General features: G+C 45.0%; 1 protein-coding gene across 1 annotated transcript in view; it reads left to right on the plus strand.

Annotated features, from left to right (window-relative positions):
- The first annotated feature begins 4,450 nt into the window (after nt 1-4,450).
- Nucleotides 4,451-13,877, plus strand: part of LOC126176645 (coiled-coil and C2 domain-containing protein 2A) — a 385,042-nt gene continuing 375,615 nt past the window's right edge. Inside the window, exon 1 of the mRNA XM_049923802.1 lies at nt 4,451-4,579. Coding sequence (XP_049779759.1) covers nt 4,451-4,579 — 129 coding nt within the window. The remainder of the gene's footprint in view (nt 4,580-13,877) is intronic.

Here is a 13,877-nt window from a genome sequence, read left to right on the forward strand (position 1 = left end):
CGCGACTGCTACGGTCGCAGGTTCGAATCCTGCCTCGGGCATGGATGTGTGTGATGTCCTTTGGTTGGTTAGGTTTAAGTAGTTCTAAGTTCTAGGGGACTGATGACAATAGATGTTAAGTCCCATAGTGCTCAGAGCAATTTGAACCATTTGAACTGTTTCTATAAAAACATCAAACCCGATTTTTCTCTGTAATCTTGTGAAAAACATTAAGAAGAATTTGTTTTGCGCCATTAATGGTGTTGCGCGCACGTGTTTCACTGCGAAGCAGGAAGCAATGTTACCCATTTTCAAGGTACTTATGAACAGCAAGACAATCAGAGCACAATTAGCGTTTACAGAGACTGTGATTTTACACGATTTTTGAAATAAAAATTAAGAATCTAGTGTATGGTTGAGAAAAAAGTTGATGGCTATAAATACATCAGAATGCCTTAAAGGTTCTTTTACAGTGACATTTAATAATATGTCTAATACGTAAGTTGGACTTACGTTGAAGAGCGAAACAGCACCAGTGTACGATAGCTATGGTTGCTGACCAATCATCGCGTTTGCATTTGTTTACATCGGGTTTATTCTTATGATGAACGAGGTATAGTGTGTATCTCAGATCGTTGTGCAGCATTATGTAGTGTTCCTGCACCAGCAGCGATCGTTGTTGAAACGTTCGACGAGTTTAGAATTTTCTTCGCTCTTCATCAGCACTTAATCTATTTTACGCGTGTCCATTTTCGTTAAGAACGTGTGTGATCTAGGCGCCGCATGCAGCCGAGGTCGCAGACCACAACGGGTGGGAAGCACGTTCCGTGAGATGTAGAAGTCGTTTCAGAGAGTGCAGCAGCCACGACGGACTCCACATGTGGCGGGCTTCGCGATGGGAAACAGGACCCGTGTGAGGACGGCTTTATTTTACTGTGCAAACACGCCCGGTTATTAGCGAGTGTTAACGCGCCGTTTCCGGGATTCTGGGAGGCGAGTCTGCCCGAGACCGAATCCGCCTTGCGGATTAACGACGAAGGCTGCTGAGCGAGCCAGCCCGGATATCGTTTTTAGGCGATTTTCCACATTGCAGTCAAATACCTGGCTGGTATCGATGTTCTGCTTCAGTTAGAGGCTAAGCACGGATTTAGATAACGTTCCCACTGTTGCACATAGGATTAACTCTAGACGCAGTTTAGATAGGGTGAATACAGGATTGATGATCTTAGATGTTCAGTCTACTAGAACACTTGAATCTGTAGCAGCAGTTTACTGCCCAAACAGCAAAACTCACATACTACGCCGGCCTCTGTGGCCGAGCGGTTCTAGGCGCTTCATTTCGGAACCGCGCGACTGCTACGGTCGCAGGTTCGAATCCTGCCTCGGGCATGTTTGGTTGGTTGGTTGTTTGGTGAAGGAGACCAGACAGCGTTGTCATCGGTCTCATCGGATTAGGTAAGGAAGTCGGCCGTGCCCTTTCAGAGGAACCATCCCGGCATTTGCCTGGAATGATTTAGGGAAATCACGGAAAACCTAAATCAGGATGGCCGGACGCGGGATTGAACGGTCGTCCTCCCGAATGCGAGTCCAGTGTCTAAACCCCGGGCATGGATGTGTGTGATGTCCTTAGGTTAGTTAGGTTTAAGTAGTTCTAAGTTCTAGGGGACTGATGACCTCAGATGTTAAGTCCCGTAGTAGTCAGAGCCATTTGAACCATCACATACTACTTTACACTGAATTGACCGAAGTCATGGGATAGCGATATGCACATATACAGATGCCGGCAGTATCGCGTACACAAAGTATAAAAGGGCAGTGCACTGACACTGTAGTCATTTGTACCCAGGTGATTCATGCGAAAAGGTTTCCGACGTGATTAGGACCGCACGACGTAAATTAGCAGACTTTGAAAACGGAATGGTAGTTGGAACTATTCGCATGGGAAACGACATTTCGGTAATCGTTAAGGAATTTAGTATTCCGAGATCCAGAATATCAACAGTGTTCCGAGAATATCAAATTTCAGGCATTACCTCCCACCACGGACAACGCAGTGACCGACGACCTTCACTTAACGACCAAGAGCAGCGGCGGTCGAGAAGGATTGTCAGTGCTACCAGACAAGCAACACTGCGAAGTCAGTGTGTGAAGTACGATGAACGTGTCCGTTTGGACAGTGCGGCGAAATCTGGCGTTAATGGACAATGGCAGCAGACGGCAGACGCGTGTGCCTTTCCTAAGAGCACGACATCGCCTGCAGCGCCTGTCCTAGCCTCATGACCATATCGGTCGGACCCTAGACGACTGGAAAACCATGGTCTGGTCACATGAGTCCCGATTTCAGTTGATTAGAGCTGATGGTAGGGTTCCAGTATGGAGTCAAGTTGTGAACAAGCCACTGTGCAAGCTGATGATTTCTCCATAATGAAGTGGGCTGTGTTTACGTGCAATGTACTCTGTCCTCTGGTCCAACTGAAGCGACCATTGACTGGAAATGGTTGTGTTCGGTTACTTGGAGACCATTTTGAGCCATTCGTGGATTTCATGTTCCCAAATAACAGTGGAATTTTTATGGGTGACAAAGCAACATGTCAGCAGGCCACAATTGTTCGCGACTGGTTTGAAGATCATTTGGATAACTCGAGCGAATAGTCTGACCACCCAGATAGCACCGTCATGAATCCCATCGAACGTCTATTCGACATTATCGAGAGGTCAGTTCGTGCACCAAATCCTGCACCGGCAACACTGCGAGTTGCAACTGACCTGGGCAAAAGGAGGCCCGACATGACTTTTGTCAGCTCAGTGTAAGCGTCTCATTTCGTAATATACTCCACTTACCATCGCCTGAGTTAATTCGTTTACACTCCATTAAGTTTGCTTTACATTTGTCGGTATTCATTTTATAAACTCTTCACTAGACACTGTCTGTCCGGTTCAACTATTTTTGCCTCCTCTAACATAATTACAGTGTCATCGGCAAGCGTTAAAGTTAGTGCAAAAAAATCTGTGTTCAGAGCAACAGCAGCTGTGAATGTACATCTCGTGAAATGGAACAGATCTTTTCGGTTTTCTTTTCATAACACTTACTTTGTCCGTTCTCTGTGAACTTTTATTCCTTTCCAAATTTCTCCTTGGTTTGTTTTACTGCGTGCAAAGTGAATAACATACGGCGTAGGCAACTACCTTGTTTCATTCCCTTCTCAACTACGACTTTCCTTTCGTGTTCATACATTAATGCATCGTGGAGGTAGTAGTAATTAGGGCTGTTGAGGAAATATCGATATATCGTTGTATTGCAATTTTTCCCAAGAAATAGCGATGTATACCGGCTGCATTTCACACTCGACATATCGATTATCGGTATCAAAACGGCAATATCGAGAGCCGATATTTTTATTTCATATCATATTTTTTCACAGTTTTCTAAAAATATTTGAAGCTATTCTTTTGAAACTGTAGTAGGACGTAATTTTCCTCTCACTGTGTGAAGGGGTCTTACTACTTTTTGAGCTTTCATCACGTCCGATCTTTCTCTTTGACTATGAGAAGCAAGCATATGTAGCACAAAAGATCACCGGTTGCACCGGGGAAGTGGAGGTGTGAATGATTTCCGATGTAAAGAAATCAGCACGCCAGTTGCGTTAAAAAACAATTTTTAACACAACTAGTGCGATATTTCTTTACATCGACATTCTTCAAAAACAGCTACTGAAAATGATGAAAAGAAATGTAAATGAAAGATCGGTCGTTCCAGTGGGCGGAGACGTGTTAGGGGAAATGCTGGTGTAATCGGCGCTCGGCGCTATCAATAGAAACTGCAACGTTTAACTTCACCACGCAGTTTTGACATTACAACTGCTAGGTCGCTGTCGTTTTCAGAAATGAAAAAAAAACATGCAGGTCGACAAGAAGCGTTCCGGAAAAAATCCGGCATGTGGCGAAACCAAACGACAGACCCGTCGGACACTTTTTTTGTCCCACTTACATCATCATCGTTAGCAAAGTGATTCTAGCCAAGCATGAAAGTGCATCGTTTTCAGTTCCTGCCTTAAGGCGGATAGACAGGCTGTTAGGTTGCTGATGTACAGAATATCTAATAATAAGCCAATACTTAAACATACAGTTATAAAACGGGCAGTATATTTACAATTTGCAGCCGATTTTTTATAGGCAGGTTCGATGATAACTTTTCCGCCGATGTATCGATACATCGATACTTTCTTTCGATATACTAAGAGCGGATGATAATAAATCTTGAAATATCGATATATCGGACTATCAACAGTCGTAGTAGTCACAGAAGTAGCCAGATGACGCTGCCGTCGGAAGCTGGAGCAGAGCCCTTTTTTTCTGGAGCCGCGACGTAAAGTGGTCGAGCCCGAACCGTTCGAGTGGCGCTCGGTCACGGCGCTGGTTGTAATGGCGAGGCGTGGAGCAGTGCAGTGCGTGCCCTGGCGGGACAGGTGAGATGCAGCGGCGGCAACTGTCGCCGGGCTCGCAGGTGTCTGCCAGCCGCAGCCGCCGCCCGCTGCCTGCTTCCTCCGCGGTCGGCGGCTGCTTCCGATCTGCCATCGGCAAGGTGTCCAGGAAACGCAATGTGCGCGGAAGTGCGGGGCGCCACCACCGGGCCACTCCGAGCACTGGCAGCTGCCGTCAAGCCGCGGGCCACGCCGATCCTCTGTCTGCCCTCCGCCGCACAAAAGGAAAAACCGATCACAGAGGGTTTCTCATCGACGCTTTTCCTCATACGTGTCCAGCACGGAACAAACTGGACAGGTCTAGAGGTAACTTCACGAGTACGCCAAGGAAGCGTTATAAGACCGTTACTGTTTAACAAGCATATACACTGAAGAGCCAAAGAACCTGGTACACCTGCCTAATATCTTGTAGGGCCCCCGTGAGCACGCAGGAGTGCCGCAACACGACGTAGCATGGACTCGACTAATGTCTGAAGTAGTGCCGGAGGGAATTGACACCATGATTACTTTGATTGGCGACTCCATGTTGTCTTGTGCACTACGATCAGATAACAGGTATACTTGAAAAAAGAGACAGCATTGGTTGTATATTTTTTACTATCGCAAAATCGATTTTCTGTCACTGAGTGACCATCTTCAGTGCTAGAAGTTAAAAATTTTTTCACATTACGATCAGAGTGTACAACATAGAAAATCACAATTACATCTGCATATGAACATAACACTTGTTAGAAACAAACCTATATTGTATAACTTAAATTAGGATGCACTGTCACAAAGCTTACGGCAATCACATAGACCGAGGTCGCTGTTTACCTGCACTTGTTCAGCAGACCTCGGTGTGACGGGGCATGATTACTGCAGGGCTGTCCATAAATCCGTAAGAGTACAAGGGGGTCAAAGTCTCCTCTGAACAGCACGTTGCCAGGTATCCCAGATATGCTCAGTAATGTTCATGTCTGGGGAGTTTGGTGGCCAGTGGAGGTGTGTAAACTCAGAAGAGTGTTCCTGGAGCCACTCTGTAGCAATTGTCGACGTGTGGGATGTCGCATTGTCCTGCTGGAATTGCCCGAGTCCGTCGGAATGCACAATATACATGAATGGATGCAGGTGATCAGACAGAATGATAACGTACGTGTCACCTGTCAGAGTCGTGTCTAGACGTAACAAGGGGTCCCACATCACTCCAACTCCACTCGCCCCACATCATTACAAACCCTCCACCAGCTTGTGAACAGTCCCCTGCGGACATGCAGGGTCCATGGATTGATGTGGTTGTCTCCATACCCGTACACGTCCAGCGATACAATCTGAAACGAGACGCGTCCGACAACGCAACATGTTTCCAGTTATCAACCATCCAATGTCGGTGTTGACGGGCCCAGGCGAGGCGTAAAGCTTTGTGTCGTGCAGTCATCAGGGTACACGAGGCGGCCTTCGGCTCCGAAAGCTCAAATCGATGATGTTTCGTGAATGGTCCGCACCCTGACACTTCTTGATGGCCCTGCATTGAAATGTACAGCAATTTCTGTAAGGGTTGCACTTCTGTCACCTTGAACAATTCCCTTCGGTCGTCGTTGGTCCCGTTCTTGCAGTATCTTTTTCCGGCCGCACCGATGCCGGAGATTTGATGTTTTACCGGATTCCTGATATTCACGGTATACTCGTGAAATGGTCGTAGGGGAAAATCCCAATTTCATCGCTACCTCGGAGATGTCCCAATGCTCGTACGCCTACTATAATACCACGTTGAAACTAACTCAAATCTTGATAACATGCCACTGGACAGTAGTAACCGATCTAACGACTGCGCCAGACACTTGTTGTCTTAATAGTTCCTGACCGCAGCGCTGTGTGCTTCCTGTTTACATATCTCTGTATTTGAATGCGGATGCCTATACCAGTTTCTTTGGCGCTTCAGTGTAAATTGTCTAGGGCAGGCGTGGGCAAGCTTTGGTTATACGCGAGCCTGATTCCCGCACTTACGGAGGGACCGTTCAATTTCCAGTTCATTTTGTTTACTTATTAGTAGAACTCATGGACAACAAGTTGCCAAGGTTTCAATGATGAAATCGCATCCGAAGTGCGTGAAAAATAATCAAATGTGTAACGCGACGTTCCTGACACGCCCACTTTTTGAAGAAAAACTTCAGTACTAGCTCTGTGAACAACGATCTCGTGGAGTACATTCACAAGGAGAGACTTCCTAATTGTATCATGGATGTTGTCAAGCCCAATTACAGGTTTCTGGCCGGTCCTGAACTTCTAAAAAAGTGTGTTCGTGGCAAAACACGGAATCCAAATGAGTCTCTAAATTGACTCATATGGAAAAGATGCCGTAAAACCATATTCTCATCTGCTACAGTTGCCAGAATTGCAACTTATGACGCAGTTCCTGTATTTAATTATGGGAACGTAAGGATGATGGAGGTATTAGAGCGAATCGATTTATAGCGCCTCTCTGCAGGTGAAAAGTCTGTTGAAGACCTGTTAAAGGAAAGAAGGCAGAAAACAAGAAACCGTCAGAGAAGCCTTGAAAGGAAAGAAGACCCTGAGTACAAATCTGCGGCCTTCTGAAAGGGGGCATAATAAAAAACGTTAGGTTCAGTTTCAAATAGAATTTACTGAAAATTATGTTCTTTAATGTTTATGTACCTTTTTCTCAGAAGCTATGAAGGCTAGAATTGTGAAATTTTGTACACTTATTTCTATAATCCCAATAAATGATATCTCAAGAGTAAATTTTGAAATTCTGAGTGTAAGCTGAGATATGGTGCAAATTACTTGAAATTGTGCATGATTTTCACTTACAGAAATATAATTTAAAAATTATTAGAATTCTCCTATTCCGTGTATTAAAAAAATCTTGAGAGAACCTGCTATATGCAAATACATTAAACAGAAAAATTTTTGTAGAAATCTTCTGAATAGTTTCCGAGAAAAAGGTAAATCTATTATTTTTTTGAAAATAAAATTATTAAATTACGTAAAGAAATCTAAATATATATAATTCAAGGAACTTAATAGTAAACGTGCTAATTTAATGCAAAGGCATGGTACAAAATGTCATTGCCGTGTCTTCAAAATCGTTGGTTTGGTGCATCTTTTAAATAGGTTGTGTTTTTTACGAATGCGGCCCGCCTCCCCCCTCCACCCCTCTTACCACCCCCTCCATCTCGCTGGCCGCCATGTCACGTGACACAAGCACACACGCGGGTCATACGAGTGCCTGCAGCCCTCTCCGGCGGGGAGCGAGTAACTGTTTCAGACGAGCCTAATAATTCTTAACTGCGCGTTTAGATGCATGCAAACATTCGATAGCACACGAGAAGGTTACGACCTTTGCTGGGTACCTTTTCATTGGCATGTTGATTTCCTGGGGGCGCTGCACAGAGCCGAGCGTTCGTGAAGTATGGCGGACAATATCCGACTTGTGTGACGTCACAACTTCGTTGTGGAGGGGGCGTATACCTCGGGAGTTCCGCTATGAGGTAACGCACCGATGCGAGTGGCACACCTTTCCCGACAAGCCACGCCATCAAATTATGCCTCAAAACACGCGTTTTTCAGAGTACATTCATTTTACGTTCGCCCCCACCTTCAGATGTTTAGATTTATTTACAACCGAGCGTGATGGCGCAGTGGTTAGGACACTGGACTGGCATTCGGGAGGACGACGGTTCAAACCCGCGTCCGCCCATCCTGATTTAGGATTTCTGTGGTTTCCCTGAATAGTTTCAGTAAATGCCGGGATGGTTCCTTCGAAAGCACACGGCTGACTTTCTTCCCTATACTTCCCTAATCCGATGGGATCGATGATCTTGCTGTATGGTTCACTCCCCCATATCAACCAACCACTTTATTTACGCTTCATAAACATTGTTTCTTTACTTACAATGTTTTACAGTAACTCTTAAAAACTTCCATTGCAAAATTCTACAACGCTATTAGTAAAGAAACCAAATTTACAACAATTAAATAAATGTAAACATCTGAAGGTAAGATACCAGACGCCTTGAAAATAAACTTCTATAAAAGAACTAGTTCGAGCTAATTTACTACAAATTGCGTTCACTATTACCACTTACAGTAAGCTAGCAGTCCACAACGGACAGGTTTTATTAACTAATGTTAATACGAGGAACAATAGGAAACCAAAATACGGCAGTGAGATAGGCAATCCCAGTCAATTAGGACTAGCTTCGCGATTTTTAGCCGTAGACAGGACATTCGAGTGTTTGAAATTTAGTGTGTGAATAACGACAAAACTATTGCAAGCATTTTTTAAATATTTGTCCAAAAATTTTTTTGATGAGTGATCGTATAAGTTGCGGTTGTTTCTGTATATTAAATGTATTAAGCGACTACACTATAAGCTTGTTTCTGTTTGTTGTTCAACTTCAGCGGCGGCAGAACGGCATTGCGCTTGCGCGAAGTAACCAAAACCTTCACTGGTCTGTGTCATGAGCAACGAGTTTAAATATCATAGACTGGTTAACACACGAGTTAAGCCAGTGTTAAGTCGGCGGCACATTGAAGGGAACCAGTCTGGTGTCTGTGTGTGTGAAAAGTGAGCTGCTTTATTTGGCGAATCGTTTAATTTTTCTTTGCAATTTGTTCAGCAAAATATAAATTAAACATGCCTAAAGTGTGTTTAGCGTTCAATTGCTCGAATCGAAGGAACAGGAGCTAAAGTAGAGATGGGTAGCAAATATAAAACGGGACACACTGTTCCCAACTGCAAAGAGCTACATCTGCTCAAATTACTTTGAAGAGAAATGTATGTACGTCTCAAATAATCATAGGCGCCTTTTTCCCAAAGCAAACCCAACTGTCATTCATTTCCACAACTTTTACAAAAAAAGATGAGTCGCACAACCCTGGCCCAGAAAGCGAACTTCTGACAACTTTATCAATACTACTGATAATACTAGCGAGTCATCGGTACAGGCAGTGTCCGCCCCGATAGCTGATTGGTGAGCATGACGGATTTCCGTCCTACGGGCCCGGGTTCGATTCCCGGCTGAGTCGGAGGTTTTCTCCGCTCAGGGAGTGGGTGTTGTGTTGTCTTCATCGTCATTTCATCCCCATCTGGCGCGCAGGTCGCCCAATGTGGCGTCGAATGTAGTAAGACCTGCACCAAGGCGGCCGGACCTGCCCCGGAAGGGGCCTCCCGGCCAATGACGCCAAACGCTCATTTTCATTTCCAGTAGTAAGTATGTAGTTTAATAATCATACTGCGTTTACTCATTTTCGTACAAACAAAAATACCATTCCTATTAGTTGACCACAACGCATTTCGGTGTTTACTCAATACTCTTCAGATGGTAGCTGCTCATTTTGCATTGACTTACGTTCAGTTTGCGAGCGGGTGGCGGACCGCTGATTGCCCACCCGTGTTCTCGTGAATAACGCTGGAGATCCAGAAGTGCGGTTGCCTATAAGAAGGTAGCAGCGTCAGAAGACCGTAGCGGTCTGCAGGTAGACTACCAGAGTTGACCTCTGAACCTCAACCGTGAGAAGTTAAAAAGATTCCAAGATGTCAGATGACGAACTCAAAGTTCTGCCGTCGCTCACTACTGAAAGTGATATTTTGAGGCAATTCCGTTAATATGTAGTGTAGGCGTTAACCATTTAGTCAATAAGATTATTTGAAACGTTGTCTTTGAGGCTGCTTGTTTGGTGAAGCACCGTCTTTGAAAATGGTTCAGATGGCTCTGAGCACTATAGGACTTAACATCTGAGGTCATCAGTCCCTTAGAACTTAGAACTACTTAAACCTAACTAACCTAAGGACATCACACACATACATGCCCGAGGCAGGATTCGAACCTGCGACTGTAGCAACAGCGCTGTTCCGGACTGAAGCGCCTAGAACCGCTCGGCCACCACGGCCGGCGCACCGTCTTTGAATTAAATGTAAATATGATCTGCTTATATATATATATATATATATATATATATATATATATATATATATTTTTTTTTTTTTTTTTTGCTAAACGTGTTTGCTTGTAGTTACGATATTTTTTTTAAATATTGAAATTCTGATTTTTCCATGTACATGAATCTCTAGTATGTTGTTTTTTAAAAGAGAAATATAATTGTTAATACCGACCTTAATAAATCGTCTTGACTACTAGCATTATTTCAATTCTTTTACTTTTTTAATTTTATCATTTCATTAGACTATAAATTGTACAGAATAATTTCAACAAATAAATAATAAACCTTAAATTCTTTTTAATTCGGAAATTGCTCTAAAATGCTGCTTTTTAGCTTGGTTATGAGAATATTTCCCCTGGTAGAGCTCCACCACACGTTCAGCCTAAAAATGCGCAGGTGATAAAGACGGTCCTGCACTGCACACCAGTGAGCCAAAATATTATGATGGCCACCTGATTGATAGTATAGTGGTCCATGCAGAACAGCAGCGATTCTGCTTGGCATGGATTCTACAAGTCTTTGGTAGGTTTAGAGAAGCACCTGGTGTCTACTCACAGGTCACTAAATTCCCGAAAATTACGGGACGGTGGTTTTCGGGAACGCAACTGGCGCCCGATATGTGTTCCAGGCACATTTGCTGAGACATCAATGTGAGTTCACTATCACACTCCAAAAACCACTGCAGCACGATTCTGCTCTCGTGTCGCGGAGAGTTATCGTGATGGACGATGTCCTCGCCATCAGAGAAGACTTCAACCACGAAGGGATGCAGGTGGTCCGCAATAATGTTGACGCAGTTCATTGTTGTTATGGTATCTTGGAATACTAAAATAGGTCCAACGGAAACCCAACTCAGTGTACCCCATGGCTTAGTTCTGCTCTCACCGGCCTGTAACTGTGGCGCGGTGCACTTTCCAAGCAGCCATTCATGAGGATGACGGCGTGTAATGACCCAACCATCGACCTCAAGTAAGAAGAAATGCTATTCATCCGACAGGGGACACGTTTCTATTGATCCACTGTGAAAACTCAGTGATGCTGTGCCCACGACGTCGTTTAGTCAACACAGGAATACGTAGGGGTCGAGTGATGTGGAGCTCCATATTCAACAGTGGCCTTTGAACGGTGTGCTCCGAAACACGTCTGCCTGCACCAGCATTGTACTCTGTCGTCATATCTGCCACAGATTGCTGTCTATCCTGGATAACACAGTGGGGGACCCTCTGACGTCCACGTTTTGTGGTGAGGCGTGGTCGTCCAGTACCATACGCCCTACGCGTTGTTGCACCATCCTTCGAACACCTTCCATGGTACGCAACAGCTGGCCAGCTTCAGCGTTCCAGAGATTCTCGTTTCCAGCCACAGCGCCACAATAATGTGCCCTTTGTGAAAACCACAAATGACCGCCCATTCGAGTCTCTCCACTTACATTTTTCCTTACTGCATCACGTGCCCGCAACACCACCCGGAGGCATTAAAGCTCGCGGTAGGTAGTGGTCATAATAGTTTCGGCTCATCAGTGTATACAGGAAAGTTAGCGTCGACGTGATACCCGTCGTCGTAAGACAGGGTACCACAGCAGGAGGGCACTCCGAGAGCCATCGTATTTCGTAGGCCTGTACGATACGGTAAGAAGATGTTGACAGGATATGTAAATGTACGGGTTCTGGAATTACTTACTGGGGCAGCTAAAACTCTGGAAGATAAACGAGCGCCATTTGAAGTTGGACGAGCTTACAAAACGTAAAAAAGATCAGGGTGCATTCGTTGATATTATGCAAAGGCTTCAGTTAAGTACTTTAAGCCAAGTGTTGGTTACTCATCATGGTCTCTACCAGAAATATTTGCTTATAACCTGGCGTGGATGGGACTTTTCCTTTTGGGAGGGAGGGGAGGCAAGTCATAAGAGCAATGACTCTTCTTCATAAAAAAAGCAAAACACTGTACTAACCACTAACGTAAACAAAAGTATTTTTATTATTTACAACTTTCTATGTAGAACCATGGATCCGCGCCTGCTTATAATCGAGAAACGACACTCACGAGTGAGTGACTGTGGACAAGTCGGGACTAATGTATTAGCTTGTCCTCGTATGGCAGGTGATACGCAGCAACCTCGATCTGAAGTTTGGTGTAACTTTCTTCGAGACGCTGAACTATGTTCAAAACTGGACACGACTGCGCACACACTTTCGAGAACAGAGGTCAGTCACTCCCTTGCTTCACCTGTTTCCAGATATATGTGTTAGTTTATATTTGATTGTTGCAAGTGCGTATTTGCTTTCTTTGTTCTGTGCAGTATAAGACTGTGTAGAAATTACTATTACGATTAAAATCGCGGTTATCCGGAAGGATTTACGAGGACTCGAGCATTGCCGAGAACATAACACTCTGGAAGTACGAAGTAGATTACATACAGGTAGTTACTTACAGGGGTTAAACAAAAATATGGAAACGCCACGAAAAACGCATGGTTGAACGTAAACGCAGACGCTGCTAACCAAGCCTGCGGGTTGCGCTGTTGTACACTACTGGCCATTACAATTGCTACACCACGAAGATGACGTGCTAAAGACGCGAAATTTAACCGACGGGAAGAAGATGCTGTGACATGCAAATGATTAGCTTTTCAGAGCATTCACACATGGTTGGCGCCGGTGGCGACACTTACAACCTGCTGACATGAGGAAAGTTTCCAACCGATTTCTCATACACAAACAGTTGTTGACCGGCGTTGCCTGGTGAAACGTTATTCCGATGCCTCGTGTGAGGAGGAGAAATGCGTACCACCACGTTTCCGACTTTTATATGTCGGATCGTAGCCTATCGCGATTGCGGTTTATCGTATCGGGACATTGCTGCTCGCGTTGACTGAGATCCAATGACTGTTAGCAGAATTGGAATCCGTGGGTTCAGGAGGGTAATACGGAACGCCGTGCTGGATCCCAACGGCCTCGTATCACTAGCAATCGAGATGACAGGCGTCATATCCGCATGGCTGTAACGGATCGTGCAGCCACGTCTAGATCCCTGGATCAACAGACGGGGACGTTTGCAAGACAACAACCACCTGCACGAGCAGTTCGACGACGTTTGCAGCAGTATGGACTATCAGGTCGGAGACCGTGGCTGCTGTTACCCTTGACGCTGCATCACAGACAGGAGCGCTTGCGATGGTGTACTCAACGATGAACCTGGGTGCACGTATGGCAAAACGTCATTTTTTCGGATGAATCCAGGTTCTGTTTACAGCATCATAGTGGTCGCATCCGTGTTTGGTGACATCGCGGTGAACGCACATTGGAAGCGTGTATTCGTCATCGCCATACTAGCGTATCACCCGGCGTGATGGTATGGGGTGCCATTGGTTCCACGTCTCGGTCACCTCTTGTTCACATTGACGGCACTTTGAACAGTGGGCGTTACATTTTAGATGTGTTACGACCCGTGGTTCTACCCTTCGTTCGATCC

Source organism: Schistocerca cancellata, chromosome 3, assembly GCF_023864275.1.
Source record: "Schistocerca cancellata isolate TAMUIC-IGC-003103 chromosome 3, iqSchCanc2.1, whole genome shotgun sequence".
In the NCBI taxonomy this organism is placed as follows: domain Eukaryota; kingdom Metazoa; phylum Arthropoda; class Insecta; order Orthoptera; family Acrididae; genus Schistocerca; species Schistocerca cancellata.